A 14,794-nucleotide genomic window follows, 5' to 3' on the forward strand; every position below is an offset into this window, starting at 1 on the left:
TGGGTTGCCTTCCTGTTGTCACCTCACCTGTGTGGTACATAGAAGAACAATGTCCTGAGCTGTGTAAACTGGAGAGAGAGACATGTTTTGCTCTGTGTGTTGAACTTTGGGGTTCCTCTGGAAACTAAATGGGGAAGCAAGATCTAGTGGGATGTTAGTGCTGTGAGCTCCTCCATCCTGTGCTCAGGTTATATATGTGTGTAAATGAAACCATATATTCTAAAGATACCAGTCTCTGCTGACCTTCAACTGGAGATCTGGGTAAAGGCAGCAACCACTGGAATCTCTCACCGCTCAAAGACTGTGCATAACATTGCATATATAAGGACATAAGAAGAGTTTTCTGGATCATGGCAATGACCAGCACAGCATCCTTCTTTCACAGTGGCCATCCAGACAGGTTATTGTTTATCTTTGTGATCCCACCTTCAATGCTGTTTATACCTGCAAATATTTGGGGTAGACATGCTGTTTTGTTTCTGTTCATGTCATATTTCAGTGCATGCCATGTAGCTTCCTGCTGAAATCTTGTAACTTTTTAGACTGTATACCTTCCAGTTTAATTTCTGTTTTTGTTGTGTGGTGTAGTGGTTAAGAGCGGTGGACTCATTATCTGGGGAGCCGGGTTCGCGTCTCCGCTCCTCCACATGCAGCTGCTGGGTGACCTTGGGCTAGTCAAACTTCTCTGAAGTCTCTCAGCCCCACTCACCTCACAGAGTGTTTCTTGTGGGGAGGCAAAAGGTGCCAAACAAAAGTAAAAATAAAATACGGGGGGGGGGGAGTAATGCATAGAAATTTAACTCAGGAAGAAGGAAAATGCAGCGGTAAATGGGGGTGGGGGAGGGGGAGGATCCAGGGAGGGAGGAAAGCAAAGCGCTCTATGAGGTAAAGCACCCAGCTCTCACACGCCCTTCTCTCAGCAAAGTTTTGGGGGGGGGGGATCGGAATTAAGCAAAGCCTGCAGGCACAGCCAATCAGGCTTCTGGAGGAGGTGAATCCGGAACCTGATTGGGCTACAGAAGCAGCCCGGAATTAGCCAATCACGCGGGGCCCATTGTGTAAATAATGTATATATATAGCTAGACATTTTGGGGAAAGTTTCGTTCATTGCTACTATGAGCTAAATAAAGAGCATGAAATTCCCACACGAGTCCGAGTATATTTCACACACCATACATTTAAATCACTATAATACCACAGTGGATGGCACTGTGGTCTATACAACAGAGCCTACGGCTTGTAGATCAGAAGGTTGGTGGTTCGAATCCCCGCAACAGGGTGAGCTCCCGTTGCTCGGCCCCCTGCTTCTGCCAACCTAGCAGTTCAAAAGCCCGTCAAAGTGCAAGTAGATAAATAGGTACTGTTCCAGCAGGAAGGCGTTTCCGTGCGCTGCTCTGGTTTGCCAGAAGCGGCTTAGTCATGCTGGCCACATGACCTGGAAGCTGTACGCCGACTCCCTTGGCCAATAAAGCCTGATGAGCGTCACAACCCCAGAGTCGTCCGTGACTGGACCTAACAGTCAGGGATGTCAGCATCGCCCTTGAGCCAGTGCCACCGACTGGGCTCAACCACTTCAGCCCCGACTGGGCCAGGTGAGCTGGGGTAGCACTTCCAGAGACCTTCTTCTGCAGGAACAGGTCCCAGAGCTGTGAGCACCAAACTCACTTCCAGAAAACAGCAGAGTACAGCAGAGCATAAATCACTCGGACGACAGCGCTGAAGAATATCTTCTTTTATTCACTAACAGCTACTGTACTATACAAACTATATACAAATGGAGACGCTGGACTGCACTGAGTGTTACAGCTGCTTTCTGCAGCGACCTTATCTACACAGAGATAACACTCAGTCTCCCCCTTTGAAGTGAGGCTGGAGCGGAATAAGTACTGGAGCACAATCTGCCCCTCCTCTCTGGAAAATCAGCAGATTCTTGCAATGGGAGGGGTGAAATCTCCTCAAGGGGTCCCTTTACCTTTAATGCCACTTTAAACAGCCCTGGTTTCCCCAAAGAGTGCTGGGCTCTGTAGCTTACGTAGGGTTGCCATATTTCAACACCGCCCCATTTTTTGCCAAATCTTAAAAAAAATGAAAATCGCCAATATCTACACTACCAACATTGGCTGCCACACATCTGGATTTTCCCAGACATTTCAGCGATTTTCCGCCCAGACGCTGTTTATAAGGGCTGAATACTGACAGTGTCCAGGAAATTTCGGACGTATGGCAAACCTAAGTTTATGGTGCTGAAAGTTATTAGAAGACCCCTATTCTCCTCACAAAGCTACAGTTTCCTACAGAATCAGACAGCATTTTTAAACATTAGTAATCTACTGTATAGACCACAGCAGCAAATCAGATCCACTTTCCCCTTCCCAAAAGCAGCAGCTCAAAGCACCTTATGAACTATGAAAACAAGCATTAAAAATAACAGAAAACATTATGATTATGATTAATTTTATTTCTACCACACCCATCTGGCTGGATTGCCACCAGTAGACACCAAACCAAAAAGCAGCATCAAGGAAGAAGAACATAAAGGGTCCAAACGAAGAATCAATAAACTAACAGTTGCCGTAATAACTTTGCTGAACTTGAAACACAAGTTCCACAACTTGGGCACAATTATAGCAGTTTGAAGTACTTCTGCAAAAGATGAAAGAACTCTGACGAAAGTCGCCTTCCCTGAGGATGTTATGTGAGTGGCAGCTGGCCTTTGGGACTGCATGTCTTAATAGGGAGCCTGCCTCTAATTGTTCAGCTTGAAGTTTGATTCCCTGAGGCTCCGTGATGTGCCGGAAACTTCCTTGCATTATAGTTGGGGTGCTGGGGTGAAGTAGACAAGCTGGAGTTGTGGGGAGAGAGAAGATCCAGCTTCTCCCTTTTATTTAATCTTTGAGGCTCTACAGCTATTTTCCCAACCTTTCTGATAGTCTATATTAGTATCTGTTTCCATTCTCCTGATCTTACTCTCTCCCTTTCCCACCACAAACACACACACAAAGAATGGATGCTTCCTTCCATCTAACTTCTAACTGCATTCAACTCCTTTCTCTCACCTCTTTTTTCTATCACAAGTAAACACATTGACATTTAATTCATTATAGTCTACAATCCTTGGACTCTTTGCTGGGAACATAGCATTTCCTTTCTTCATATTCCACATCTATCACCCATCTTTCTGTCTGTCTGCATACCTGCCTGCCTGACTCTTTGTACCTCTCCACACTTGTCTGCTTCTCTTTGCTTGACTTTCTCCTTCCATGCTGCCAGCCTCTCCCTCAAGCCAACTTCTGCCACAGCCTGTGATCTCTGGCCATAGCTTCCGGACCATAAAAGCCTATCCAGAGTGCATCTGTTGATGGGAGCGAAGCCCCGAAACAAGCTGACAGCTCTGGTTTCCTACAAGTAGCAGGACAAATACGGATTCATCTCTGGAATAGAAGCAAAAGTTGTATCCTCAGTCATCACACGAGAGAAGTGGAAGAAGGGAAGGTGATTGTTACAAAGACAGAAGTGAGGTTAGGAAGGGGCCGACCCAGCAAAAGAACAATAACTTTGAACTAGACTACCAATATACGTGAGATGAAAAGGAGATCTGAGATTAAGTGGCGTTTAGTTTATGTCTTTCGATCTATGGGAAGCAGCCTTTTCCTTCATGCAGAGGTGAGTACTGTGATTTGCTTTATTTACTCCTGCCTGAAGTTTCTAGTCCTTCTGGTTTTGCAAAATTTTATGCCAACAGGCCTTTGCAGCTGCCTCCCCAGAAACACTCTTCAATGCATATTTGTTCTGATTTGCCCTCATGGTGCTCTCTGAGCGGTCATACCCAACCCCACTTTTAATACAGTTTGTGCCTGCAGAAGCTTTCGGATAGTCATACTGTTTCATTTCCAAGCAGTGCACAACCTGAAACATGCTGCTGAAATCCTGTAACTTCTTATACCACAGCTTTTCCAGTTTACTTTTGTCCTCTGCATGTGGACAGCAATAACACGCTAGCATTGGGGAAGCATCGCAGAACTGAGGGCTCGTCAACACTTCCGCTTGTCCGTTGCCTAGAAAGAGCAGTTTTCCCCAGGAGAAAGCAGTGGAGCAAGAGGAAGTGTGGACAAGCCCTAAAGCAGGATAAATCCATTACTAATTCACTGTTGGGGGGACGCGGGTGGCGCTGTGGGTTAAACCACAGAGCCTAGGACTTGCCAATCAGAAGGTTGGCGGTTCGAATCCCCGCAACGGGGTGAGCTCCCGTTGCTCGGTCCCTGCTCCTGCCAACCTAGCAGTTTAAAAGCACGTTAAAGTGCAAGACGATAAATAAGTACCACTCTGGCGGGAAGGTAAACGGTGTTTCTGTGCGCTGCTCTGGTTCGCCCAAAGTGACTTAGTCATGCTGGCAACATGACCTGGAAGCTGTATGCCGGCTCCCTTGGCCAGTAAAGCGAGATGAGCACCGCAACCCCAGAGTCGGTCACAACTGGACCTTATGTTCAGGGGTCCCTTTAATTCACTGTGTCAATAACACGTTGCAGAAGACACATGCAATAACACACCCATCTAGAAGTGTCCTCTGTTGGTTTTTCTTTCTGAGCTCCCCCACCCTACAACTTCCTTATACATTCCTTGTTTGAAGTTCCTCTATCCCTTGACTATATTGTTTCCATTTGTCTTCTTCTGCACCTCTTTCAGTTCTACAGAACTGTGGAAGATTCGGAAAACAGAGCAAAACACAGTTTTCAGTATTTATTATTATGGTTGAATTTGTATACTGCCCTTCATCCAAAGATCCCGGGGCAGTTTACAACATAAGAAGACAAAATGAGAATACAAAGAACACAAGAAACCAAAAACACCTACAAAAATAGTATAACAAAACCCAAATAAGCCCATAGGAAATCCATGGGTTGAAAGCTTGGCATATTAATCCATGTCATATTAAATCAATTTGAGATGTTTTATAGGAAGTGATTCACTACTTAAATCATCATTATCACCATGCTCCTTTATTTCAGTCCCTTTTCCTAATAATTACTGGCACTGAATTGTTTTGTCTCTCTCTTTTTATTCATTACAGCACACTGATATAATAAGTGAGCTTTCTGATATGGCCCCAGGATGTATAGGGAAAAACTTGCTTATGAATCATTTAAGTAAAACCAGTGTCACACACACACACACACACACTCTCTATTTTACATTTTAGAATATTCATTTAAACAACTTTAAAATGTCAATGACTTCCCTTCTTCTCTTTCCATGGTTTATTTTACATAACATAAATTTCTGCATATTTTACATAAACTAAACCATTCATTATTCCATTACTACATCCATCAAAACTTATTTACTGTTGAATTTATCTTAATACTGCCAACATTTTCAAATGTACACAATTTTCACCCATATATTCAAAAAACATTTCCCAATCTTCTTTAAAGGTATGTTCCTCTTGTTCTCTTATTCTGTATGTTAAGTCCGCAGTTTCATTGCAGAACTTGAGGGGAAGAACAAAACCTCACAGCTTTCTTGCCCCCAGAAACTGTCAAATTGGGTTGCAGGCAACTAAGTTCTACTCAGAGTAGAGCCACTGAAATCCATCAATGGGTCTGCTTTGCGTAGGAATAGCAATACAGACAGTTGTCTCCCCTTGATCTCTTGGGTTTTTTTAACCAGTAGCATAATCCATAAGAAGAGAGGATCTCAAACTGTGGTGTGCGGCTCACCAGTGATCCACAAGCTTCATTCAGGTGCTCTGTGGGATTGTTCGTATTAAATATGAATATTGCATAGATATAAATGAATATGGTATATGGATATACATATAGATATTGTATATGGATAATTGTATTTTTATTCTATGGAATGCAATTTGTAACACAACAAAATAGAACGCCAGAAATTAAAACAGTGAAAATGCAATTAAAAACCACACAGCCTCTACCACAACACTTTACAATTATGACAACAGGCAGAAACATAATTAAGGGTCCACCCATACCTTGGCTTAATGTGGAATGTGAACTGCTTGTGCCTCCTTCAGTTCCCCTACATCCAAGCATTGTTCCCCAACTGTTGCTGTCCCACACTTTATCCTCCCTAAATCAATGCAGCTCTCGTACTTGGATTTTCAAAGCATAGGCAATATCCAGTTTTGAGGACGGGAAAGTGTTGGACAGCAGCAGTTGGAGGAGAATGCTCTCAGTAGAGCATGAGACGCAATCTCAGGGTTGTGGGTACATTTATTAAAGATCACAACATAAAGATCACTGCATGTGGTCCCTTTCATGTACCCTCCAGCATTTCTCCAATGAAAACAGGGGCGTCCTATTCAACAATAACAACAACAACAACAACAACAACAACAACAACAACAGTTTTACTATTTATATCCTGCTCATCCGACTGGGTTGATCAAGCCACTTCCAACATATATAAAAACATAATAAAACATTAAACATTTAAAAAACTTCCCTATATAGGACTGCCTTCAGATGTCTTCTAAAGGTTGACACAATCACCGCTGAGCACCCTCTCCCACTTTGTGGTTCTCGCTTGGATCCCTAGTTTACTCTAGAGCAGAGTGGTCCAACACGTGGCCCTCAAGGCCTTTTGGGCGGCCCTCAGCACCATATGCTGCCCACCACCTGCAGCCCTCGCACTGCCTTTCCAAAGCCGGATAAGTGAGTTGCTGGGCTTTGCAAAGGAGGAGCGAGGGCTCTGACAGGGTCTTAGGGTCCCCCTGCCTCCTTCCCAGAGCCCAATTAGTGCTTTTCCAGCTTTAGGAAGAAGGTGGGAAGGTTCTAGGATGCCGTCGGAGCATCGTGCCTCCTTCCCAAAGACCAGGCCTCGCTTCTCTGGCTTTGGGAAAGCAGCAGGAGGGACCCCCTCAAATCTTGGCCTCGCTCCCCTGCCCTGCATGGCAAGGCAGTGTGCAGCTTGTGGGTTCTGTGTCGAAATTCTCTTGCGGCCCACTTGGTATGAAAGGTTGGACTGCCCTGCTCTAGAATCAAGGGTGAGGAAAGAAGCTGGGAGATGATTCGAACACGCGTGGAGGAAAAATCTGTTGAATGAAATTGAACACTATTGAGGGCTCATAGAATCATCGAATTGTAGAGTTGGACCCACAGGACCATATATTAAAAGCAAATAATTTTAAAAGTTGTGTGTCCTTGTTTCTCAATTTGATCCTTACATATGGTTTTCTGGTCTTTCATGCATTGTGAGTTGCCATTATATTTATTGATTATAGTTTAGTAAATATTTATTATGCAGTGGTACCTCGGGTTACAAACACCTTGGATTACAAACACTTCAGGTTACAGACTCCACTTACCCAGTAGTACCACCTTGGGTTAAGAACTTTACCTCAGGATGAAAACAGAAATCACGCACAAGCGGGAGGCCCCATTAGCTGAAGTGGTACCTCAGGTTAAGAATGGTTTCAGGTTAAGAATGGACCTCTGGAACGAATTAAGTTTGTAACCAGAGGTACCACTGTAATTGTTAAGTGTAAACTGTTTAATTGTTTTTTGCTGATATTTAAGTTTGCCGTTTACTTATTGAATATTGCTATATTTGATGTAAGTTGTTTATTTTCAAGTTACGTTTTTATTATGGCTTCTTTGCATTGGATCAGATCGTTATTAGGTGTGCCATCTTTGCTGTCTATTTTGTGGTTTCTTCAGCTTGTAAACCGCCTTGTGCATAGCAATATAGAAAGGTGGCAGGCAAATTAAAAGTGAAATGGAAATGAAATGAAAACTAGTGCAAGCCCCTGCAATGCAGGAATATGCAGCTGCCCCACATGGGGATCAAACCCACAACCTTGGCATGGTCAGCACCACACCCTAACCTTCTTTGGCAATCACTCATAGCCAAGTAAGATTGTCTTCCACAAAAAGAGCCTTAACAGTGAGTCTGTAAGAGACTGTGGAAGCCAATTCCTAGATCCACACGTCCTTCAACAGTGGAGACATAGGTTTCCGGGTGGGATTTGATCATGGTGAAGGTTTGCCAAACATGCCTTCCTCTTAGCCCTGAGTTCATGCTTCTTCAAAGTCCACGGCACTTTTGGTAAGGGCTGTTCTCCAACTGGAGCGCTCGCAGGCCAGTGTTTCCCAGTTGTCAGTGTTTATACTACATTTTTTTAGATTTGCCTTGAGACACTCTTTAAACCTCTTTTGTTGATCACCAGCATTACGCTTTCCATTTTTAAGTTCAGAATAGAGTAGTTGCTTTGGAAGACAATAACCAGGCATCCGTACAACGAAGTTGATGTTGAAGAATCATTGCTTCAACACTGGTGATCTTTGCTTCATCCAGTACACTGATATTAGTTTGCCTGTCTTCCTAAGTGATGTGTAAGATTTTTCAGAGAATCTTTTGAGAAGTTGGAGATGGCGTTGGTAAGTGGTCCATGTTTCACAAGCATACAGTAAGGTTGGTAGTACAATAGCTTTGTAAACAAACTGAGTCATCAAGCCTACCTAGAGGCACTGAAGGCTGCCTCCATTGCATCCCCATTGTGCTGTCCAGCACAGCTATTCCGGGTATGGAGATGACAGCAGCCCGCTAACTATAACTTGGACCAAAACTTTAGAGGCCAGAGCTCAAGTGCCAGCCCAAGTATGGAAGTCCTACAAGAGGTGGTGGACCCTCCTTCCTTGGTGGTTCTTAAGCAGAGGTTGGATGGCCATCTGTTGTGGACGCTTTAGTTGAGATTCCTGCACTGCAGGGAGTAGGACTAAATGATCCTCAGGGTCCCATCCAACTCTACAGCTCTATGATTCTTGGAGAAAGCACAATCTCCCAGCCAAATAACTATTGCTTCCATTTGCGGTTGTCTGTGATTCATTAAGGTCTCCTTGATGTTACAGATGATGTACAGGGAAGCATCACGGGAAGAAGGCAACCAAAGCTACCAAGGAGAATTTATCTTACTGGGAGTGGCTGACCGCCCACGCTTGGAGATGCTGCTCTTTGCCATTATCCTGACCTGCTACGTGATGACCCTGTTGGGAAACACAACCATCATTGTGGTGTCGTGGCTGGACCCCCATCTCCACACCCCCATGTATTTCTTCCTCTGCAACCTCTCCATCCTTGACCTCTGTTACACAACCAGCCTCGGACCACGAATGCTGGTGAGCTTCTGGAGGAAAAACAAGTCTATCTCCTATGGTGGCTGTGTGGCTGAGTTGTACATCTCCCTTGCTCTGGGCTCCACAGAATGTGTCCTTTTGGCTTTTATGGCCTATGACCGATATGCTGCAGTCTGCCATCCGCTGCGCTACACTACCATTATGAACCATTCTTTATGTTTCACAATGGCTGCCATCTCCTGGGTTAGTGGCTTCAGCAATTCACTAGTACAGACGGTGTTGACATTTAGGATTCCACGATGCGGAGAGAACCGAATAGACCATTTTTTCTGTGAGGTGCCCGCCTTTATCAAATTGGCCTGTGGGGACACCTCACTCAATGAGGCTGTCCTCTTTTTTGCCAGTGTGGCCATCCTTCTGTTACCAGTGGGCCTGATCACCATCTCTTATGCCTACATTGTGGCAGCTGTGTTAAAGATCCGCTCAGCTGAAGGCAGGCAGAAGGCCTTCAACACCTGTGCTTCCCACTTGATCGTGGTGTCACTCTTTTACGGGTCAGCCATTTTCAGTTACCTCCAGCCCCGATCCGGCTACTCCCGTGACCAGGAAAAGATGGTCTCCCTTTTCTATACATTTGTCACCACCATGCTAAATCCACTAATCTACACCCTGAGGAACAAAGAGGTACACAAAGCTCTTGGAAGGGTATTGAAGAGGAATTAATCCCAATAGCTCCTAACTTTATTCAGCAGTTCAGTCTTATCTTTTAATATTTTATTAAGGATTTTCTTGTTTTACAGAAGTGTAGTGCCTCGTTTTTGGTTTGTTTTTTTCATGTAACATTTTTACAAATCCATTTCATTTGTTGAGGCATTAGGGGGAGGAGAAGAAAGAAAGAGAAGAAAAGGGGGGGTGGAGAGAGGGAAGATGGATGGGGGTGGGGTCGGGTGGCGGTGTTTCTATTATGTTTGATGTGTGTAGAGTTTGGTGTCAGCGTTGTTTGTGTTGTTCACTTGTGTTCCTTTGGTGGTGAGAGTGGTTGAGGTTGGCCTAGGGTGTGATTGTTTGCTTGTGATTGGCTGTGGTGATCTTTGTTTTCGTGTGTGAGTGAGGTGGGTGGGTGTTTTGGATCAGGTTAGCCATATTGATTTGTATGCTGTTGGTAGATTATTGTCAATGTCCTGTTGGGCTGTGTGTGTAATAAAGGGGAGCCATACCGGGGTGAAGGTGTCTTCTTCTGTTTGTCCCCGTGTCAGTTTCAGTTTATTAGTTAGTCTTATCTTTTAATAATAAAAAAATCTCTCACTAATCATCTGTATGATTCCCCTTCCTGTGGGAATTTGTTGCTTTTCTAGGTCCTATATTAATGAATGTTTATTTTGTGAATGTTTTATTGCTGTCATGATTTCTGCAATCTTATGATACTGTAATATTGTTTTAATGAAATTGTTATAGAAAGGTGGGGTGGAGATGTTGAAAATAAATATTCTATACATTCTATACAAGATCTCAAAGTAGCTGTTTTACAACAAAGGAATTTCAGAAATAGACTGGAAAGAGAAGCTGCTGAATTGCAACTCATTACCAAACTTAAAACCATGGAGAGACCTGGTCTGAACAAAGACATTGGATTCTTATCTCATTATACATGACTAAGCCATTTCTCACCTTCTCACCCCTTGCCTTTTCCTGTAAGACCTATTACAGTCGTTAAGAGTCGTCAACAGGCTCATCTCAGCTATCTGCCAATCTCCCATTCCCACCACCCTTCTGAGTAATACCCCTCCCCACCTTCTCACTATATAACTTAGTGAGAACTAACAACTAACTTAGTTGGTCTTTAAGGTGCTACTGTAAGGAATTTTTTTATTTTGAAAATAAATAAATCTTTCTTTCTTTCTGTTCTGGCCCTTGCTTCTTGACAGAGTACTCAAATTCAGGTTTCTGTTTCTACCAAAATATTTTATTCACAGATTACTATGCTACATAGGCACCACAGCTGACAGGAGATGGTAGTGCTCGCTGGTAGAGATGCCCCTTCCTCCTTCACTAAGAAGCCCATAAAACAGAGTATCTCTCCCAGCCCCCGCTCTTAAGAAGTAGGCTTAAGCTGTGGGACGTCTCTAGGTACATGTAGTTGGGATGCAATGCTGAATCAGAATAGCAAAGATGCTGGGGTGAAATAGACAAACTGATCAGAGCAGGAGTTGGGAGGAGATGAAATGTCCACCTGCTCCCTTTTCTTTAAACTTTGAGGCTAACTGCTGTAGCTGGACCTATCTTCATCTTTCTCCTGCTCCCTTTCTCCTGATCTTATTGCCTTTCTACTGGATCTCTCTCATTGCATTATCTAGTCAGCCTTTCTTCCCAAACACCCCATATCTATCTTTATCTATCTATTCACATTTCTGCCTCTTTCTACTTCTTCACATCTGTCAGCTTCTCCATGCTTGGCTTTCTGTCTATCTTCTGTGAAGCCTCTTCTGCCTCTAGCCTCTGGACAACCAAAGTCTATCCAAGCCAAAATGGAGTCACAGGTGAGAGAGGTTTCTGGGCACTTTGCCTTTTGTCCTGCAGTTTGTCCTCAGGTTAATTAGAAATAAAGATAATAATATTATGGAAATAAATAAACAAATAAGAGAGAAAGAAAAAGATGTATCTGTGAGGTACAATGGGTAAGGAGTAACATGCCAAACCGGTTCCTTTGTCAAGGTGATGGCTTTGGCTTGCTAAGTACCGTACTATGATTTAGAATATCCAAAGAAGTTGCTCTGTGCCTTAGGAACAAATGAGTTGCTGAAATATACTCAGAGTTGAGTGTGGATTTCATGCTCTTTATTCAGCTCATAGTAGTTCCCCCAAAATATCTGCTTTATATACATTATTTACACAATGGGCCGCATGTGAATGGCTATTTCTGGGGTTCTCCTGTAGGCCAATCAGGTTGCGGATTCACTTCCACCTGGAGCTGGATTGGGTGGCTCATGCGGACCAATCATACTGCTGCATTGTTCTAGGACCAATCAGACTGCTGCCTTTTGGATCCTATTCAACTCAAGTACATAACAGTTGCCTTCCTGTTCCCACCTCACCTGTGTGGTACATAGAAGAACAACATCCTGAGTTGTGTACAGGGCCGTCTTAAGCATATCTGGCGCCGTGGTGCAAAGATCCCTCCAGTGCCCCCCCCCCCAATTTCCCAGAGTTGTAGACCTTTTTTAAGGAAAGGCTGCTCCTGCCCTCGCGCTACTGCCCCACGCTGCCCATGCGCGACCGGGCATCAGCTCCTGCAGCGGGATCATGGTGCGGGGCTGGGCAGCCAGGCATGATGGGGATGGCATGGGAGGCAGGCGGGGGTCTCGTCCGGGCAGGGACAGGCGAAGCGAGCTGGGCCACCCATGTCGTCACAGCAGAGAAGCACGCTCACTCAGCTGCAGTCTCCCCATCCTTGCTTGGGAGGAAGGGGGGGGGAGAGTGTGACTGGGAGGGGATTAGGCAGGGGAAGGAAATGCGGTTCGTGCGAAGGAGTGCAGAGTTGGTGGGGGCAGCGGGAGGAGGCAGGCTCCATGCAAGGCGGTGGAGAAGCAGGGGAAGGAGGGAGGGGCGCTGGGGGCAGCAGTTGCAGCGTGTAACCTCGAGTGCGGGGATCTTTCGAGGTAGAGTGGACAGGGGGAGCGGTGGTAGAGTCACATTTATTATGCACAGAGCTTGGGATGCAAGCACACACCACACAGCCGTTGACGTGGTGTGTCGTGGAGCTAGCGGAGAGAGCTCCGGACTGCGGGAAAACATCTGGAGCCTTCCTGCCTCTGATGGGTGCTGGAGGCATGCAGACACCAATCCCCTTCTCCGCCTCTCTTACCTCCCCAATCTCCCCTCCCTGGACTCTCCCCGGACTCTCCGCCTAGTGCTGTCCACTGCTTAGTGCCCTGGCTCACTGCGCCACTACACCCAATGGTAAAGACGTCCCTGGTTGTGTAAACTGGAGAGAGAGACATGTTTTGCTCTGTGTGTTGAACTTTGGGGTTCCTCTGGAAACTAAATGGGGAAGCAAGATCTAGTGGGATGTTAGTGCTGTGAGCTCCTCTATCCTGTGCTCACGTTATATATGTGTGTAAATAAAACCATATATTCTAAAGATACCAGTCTCTGCTGACCTTCAACTGGAGGTCTGGGTAAAGGCAGGAACCACTGGAATCTCTCACTGCTCAGAGACTGTGCATGACATTGCATATATAAGAACATAAGAAGAGTTTTCTGGATCATGGCAACGACCAGTCCAGCGTCCTTTTCTCACAGTGGCCATCCGGACAGGTTATTGTTTATCTTTGTGATCCCACCTTCAATACTGTCTATACCTGCAAATATTTGGGGTAGACATGCTGCTTTGTTTCTGTGCATGTCATATTTCAGTGCATGCCATGTAGTCTCCTGCTGAAATCTTGTAACTTTTTATATCGTAAAGCTTCCGGTTTGATTTCTGTTTTTGTTGTGTTACAGCACACAAGCAGCCCTCTAGATGCCAATACTGGAGTATTATTGGGAAAATATTCCAAGACATCAAATGTGTGCGGATGCCCAGGTATAAATCCACCACTAATCTGGAATATGTAGTAATGTTTAATCATAACAAATAAATTAAAGAAAGAAGTAAACATGTAGCAATTGGGGAAATGTGAAACTTTTTGGATGGCTAGGAATTCAGTAATAAAGATGAACATACACAAATCCTATTTACTGATGTCAAATATACCACTGAAGGTGAGCAAAACTTTACTTCAAAAAATGGGAAGAACTATTCAACTTTTTATGAGCAGGTAAGAAGCCCAGAGTAGCAGCAAAAACACTCGACCAAAAGGGGTTTAGCATTTCCTAATGGAAAATGTTTTTAACCATGCTGCAATCTAAAATATTGGTCTACAAATTCTAGAGTGTCAAAAATGGAAGAAGGTGGCCTTCTTTTCTCTGCAATCAGAGAAAACCCACCCCTTGGTGTACTGTGGGGTGAAAACCTCTTAACAATAAGCAGAAATGCAATCTCTAAAAATATCTATTCAATATAGAGAAAATTTAGGAGCACATCAAGAACATGAGAGCCTACTGGATCAAGTCAGAGGTCCATCTAGTCGTCTCACAGATGCCTGCAGAAAACTAGCAAGTACAAGAGCACTCTATCCTTCTGCAACTTCTAGAAACTGGTATTCACAGTGGATGTAGAAAATAGTCATTGTGACTAGTAGCCGATGATAGCTTTAAAAGAGGGTTGGAGAAAAGCATGGAAGACAAGGCTTTATAGGTTGGTGGCCATCACTGCCTCCTGTGGGAGCAGGCACCAAAATTTATATAAGCGCTTTGAGGGGAAATAATTTCTTTGATCTTTCGACAGTCAGCTTTGTTTGAGGTCCACCAGTTCTGGCGTTATGGGAGAGAGAGAAAAGGGGGCATGAGCTAGATATCAGATAAATGTCCTGCTGCAGCACTACCATCTCCTGTCTGCTGTGGTGCCTATGTATCATAGTAATCTGTGAATAAAATATTTTGGTAGAAACAGAAACCTGAATTGGAGCACTCTGTCAAGAAGCAAGGGCCAGAACAGAAAGAAAGAAAGATTTGTTTATTTTCAACATCTCCACCCCACCTTCCTGTAAATTTCTGTAAATTTCAATAAAACAATATTACAGCATCATAAGATTGCAGTA

The 14,794-nt window shown here is 44.3% G+C and overlaps 1 protein-coding gene across 1 annotated transcript; it reads left to right on the top strand.

Annotated features, from left to right (window-relative positions):
- The first annotated feature begins 3,578 nt into the window (after window positions 1-3,578).
- LOC310701802 (olfactory receptor 2G3-like) lies at window positions 3,579-9,854 on the top strand. Its single transcript, XM_083493201.1, has 2 exons — window positions 3,579-3,663; window positions 8,871-9,854. The coding sequence occupies exons 1-2, from the start codon at window positions 3,583-3,585 to the stop codon at window positions 9,816-9,818; spliced, it is 1,029 nt and encodes a 342-aa protein (XP_083349327.1). The 5' UTR covers window positions 3,579-3,582; the 3' UTR covers window positions 9,819-9,854.
- The last annotated feature ends 4,940 nt before the right edge of the window (window positions 9,855-14,794 follow it).

Source organism: Podarcis liolepis, assembly GCF_965112155.1.
Source record: "Podarcis liolepis genome assembly, chromosome: 2".
Taxonomy (NCBI): domain Eukaryota; kingdom Metazoa; phylum Chordata; class Lepidosauria; order Squamata; family Lacertidae; genus Podarcis; species Podarcis liolepis.

Coding starts and splice junctions, on each gene's coding strand:
- LOC310701802 (XM_083493201.1), top strand. CDS start 3,583: ATGAAAAGGAGATCTGAGATTAAGTGGCGTTTAGTTTATGTCTTTCGA. Junction 3,664..8,870: donor GCCTTTTCCTTCATGCAGAG/GTGAGTACTGTG, acceptor TTGATGTTACAG/ATGATGTACAGGGAAGCATC.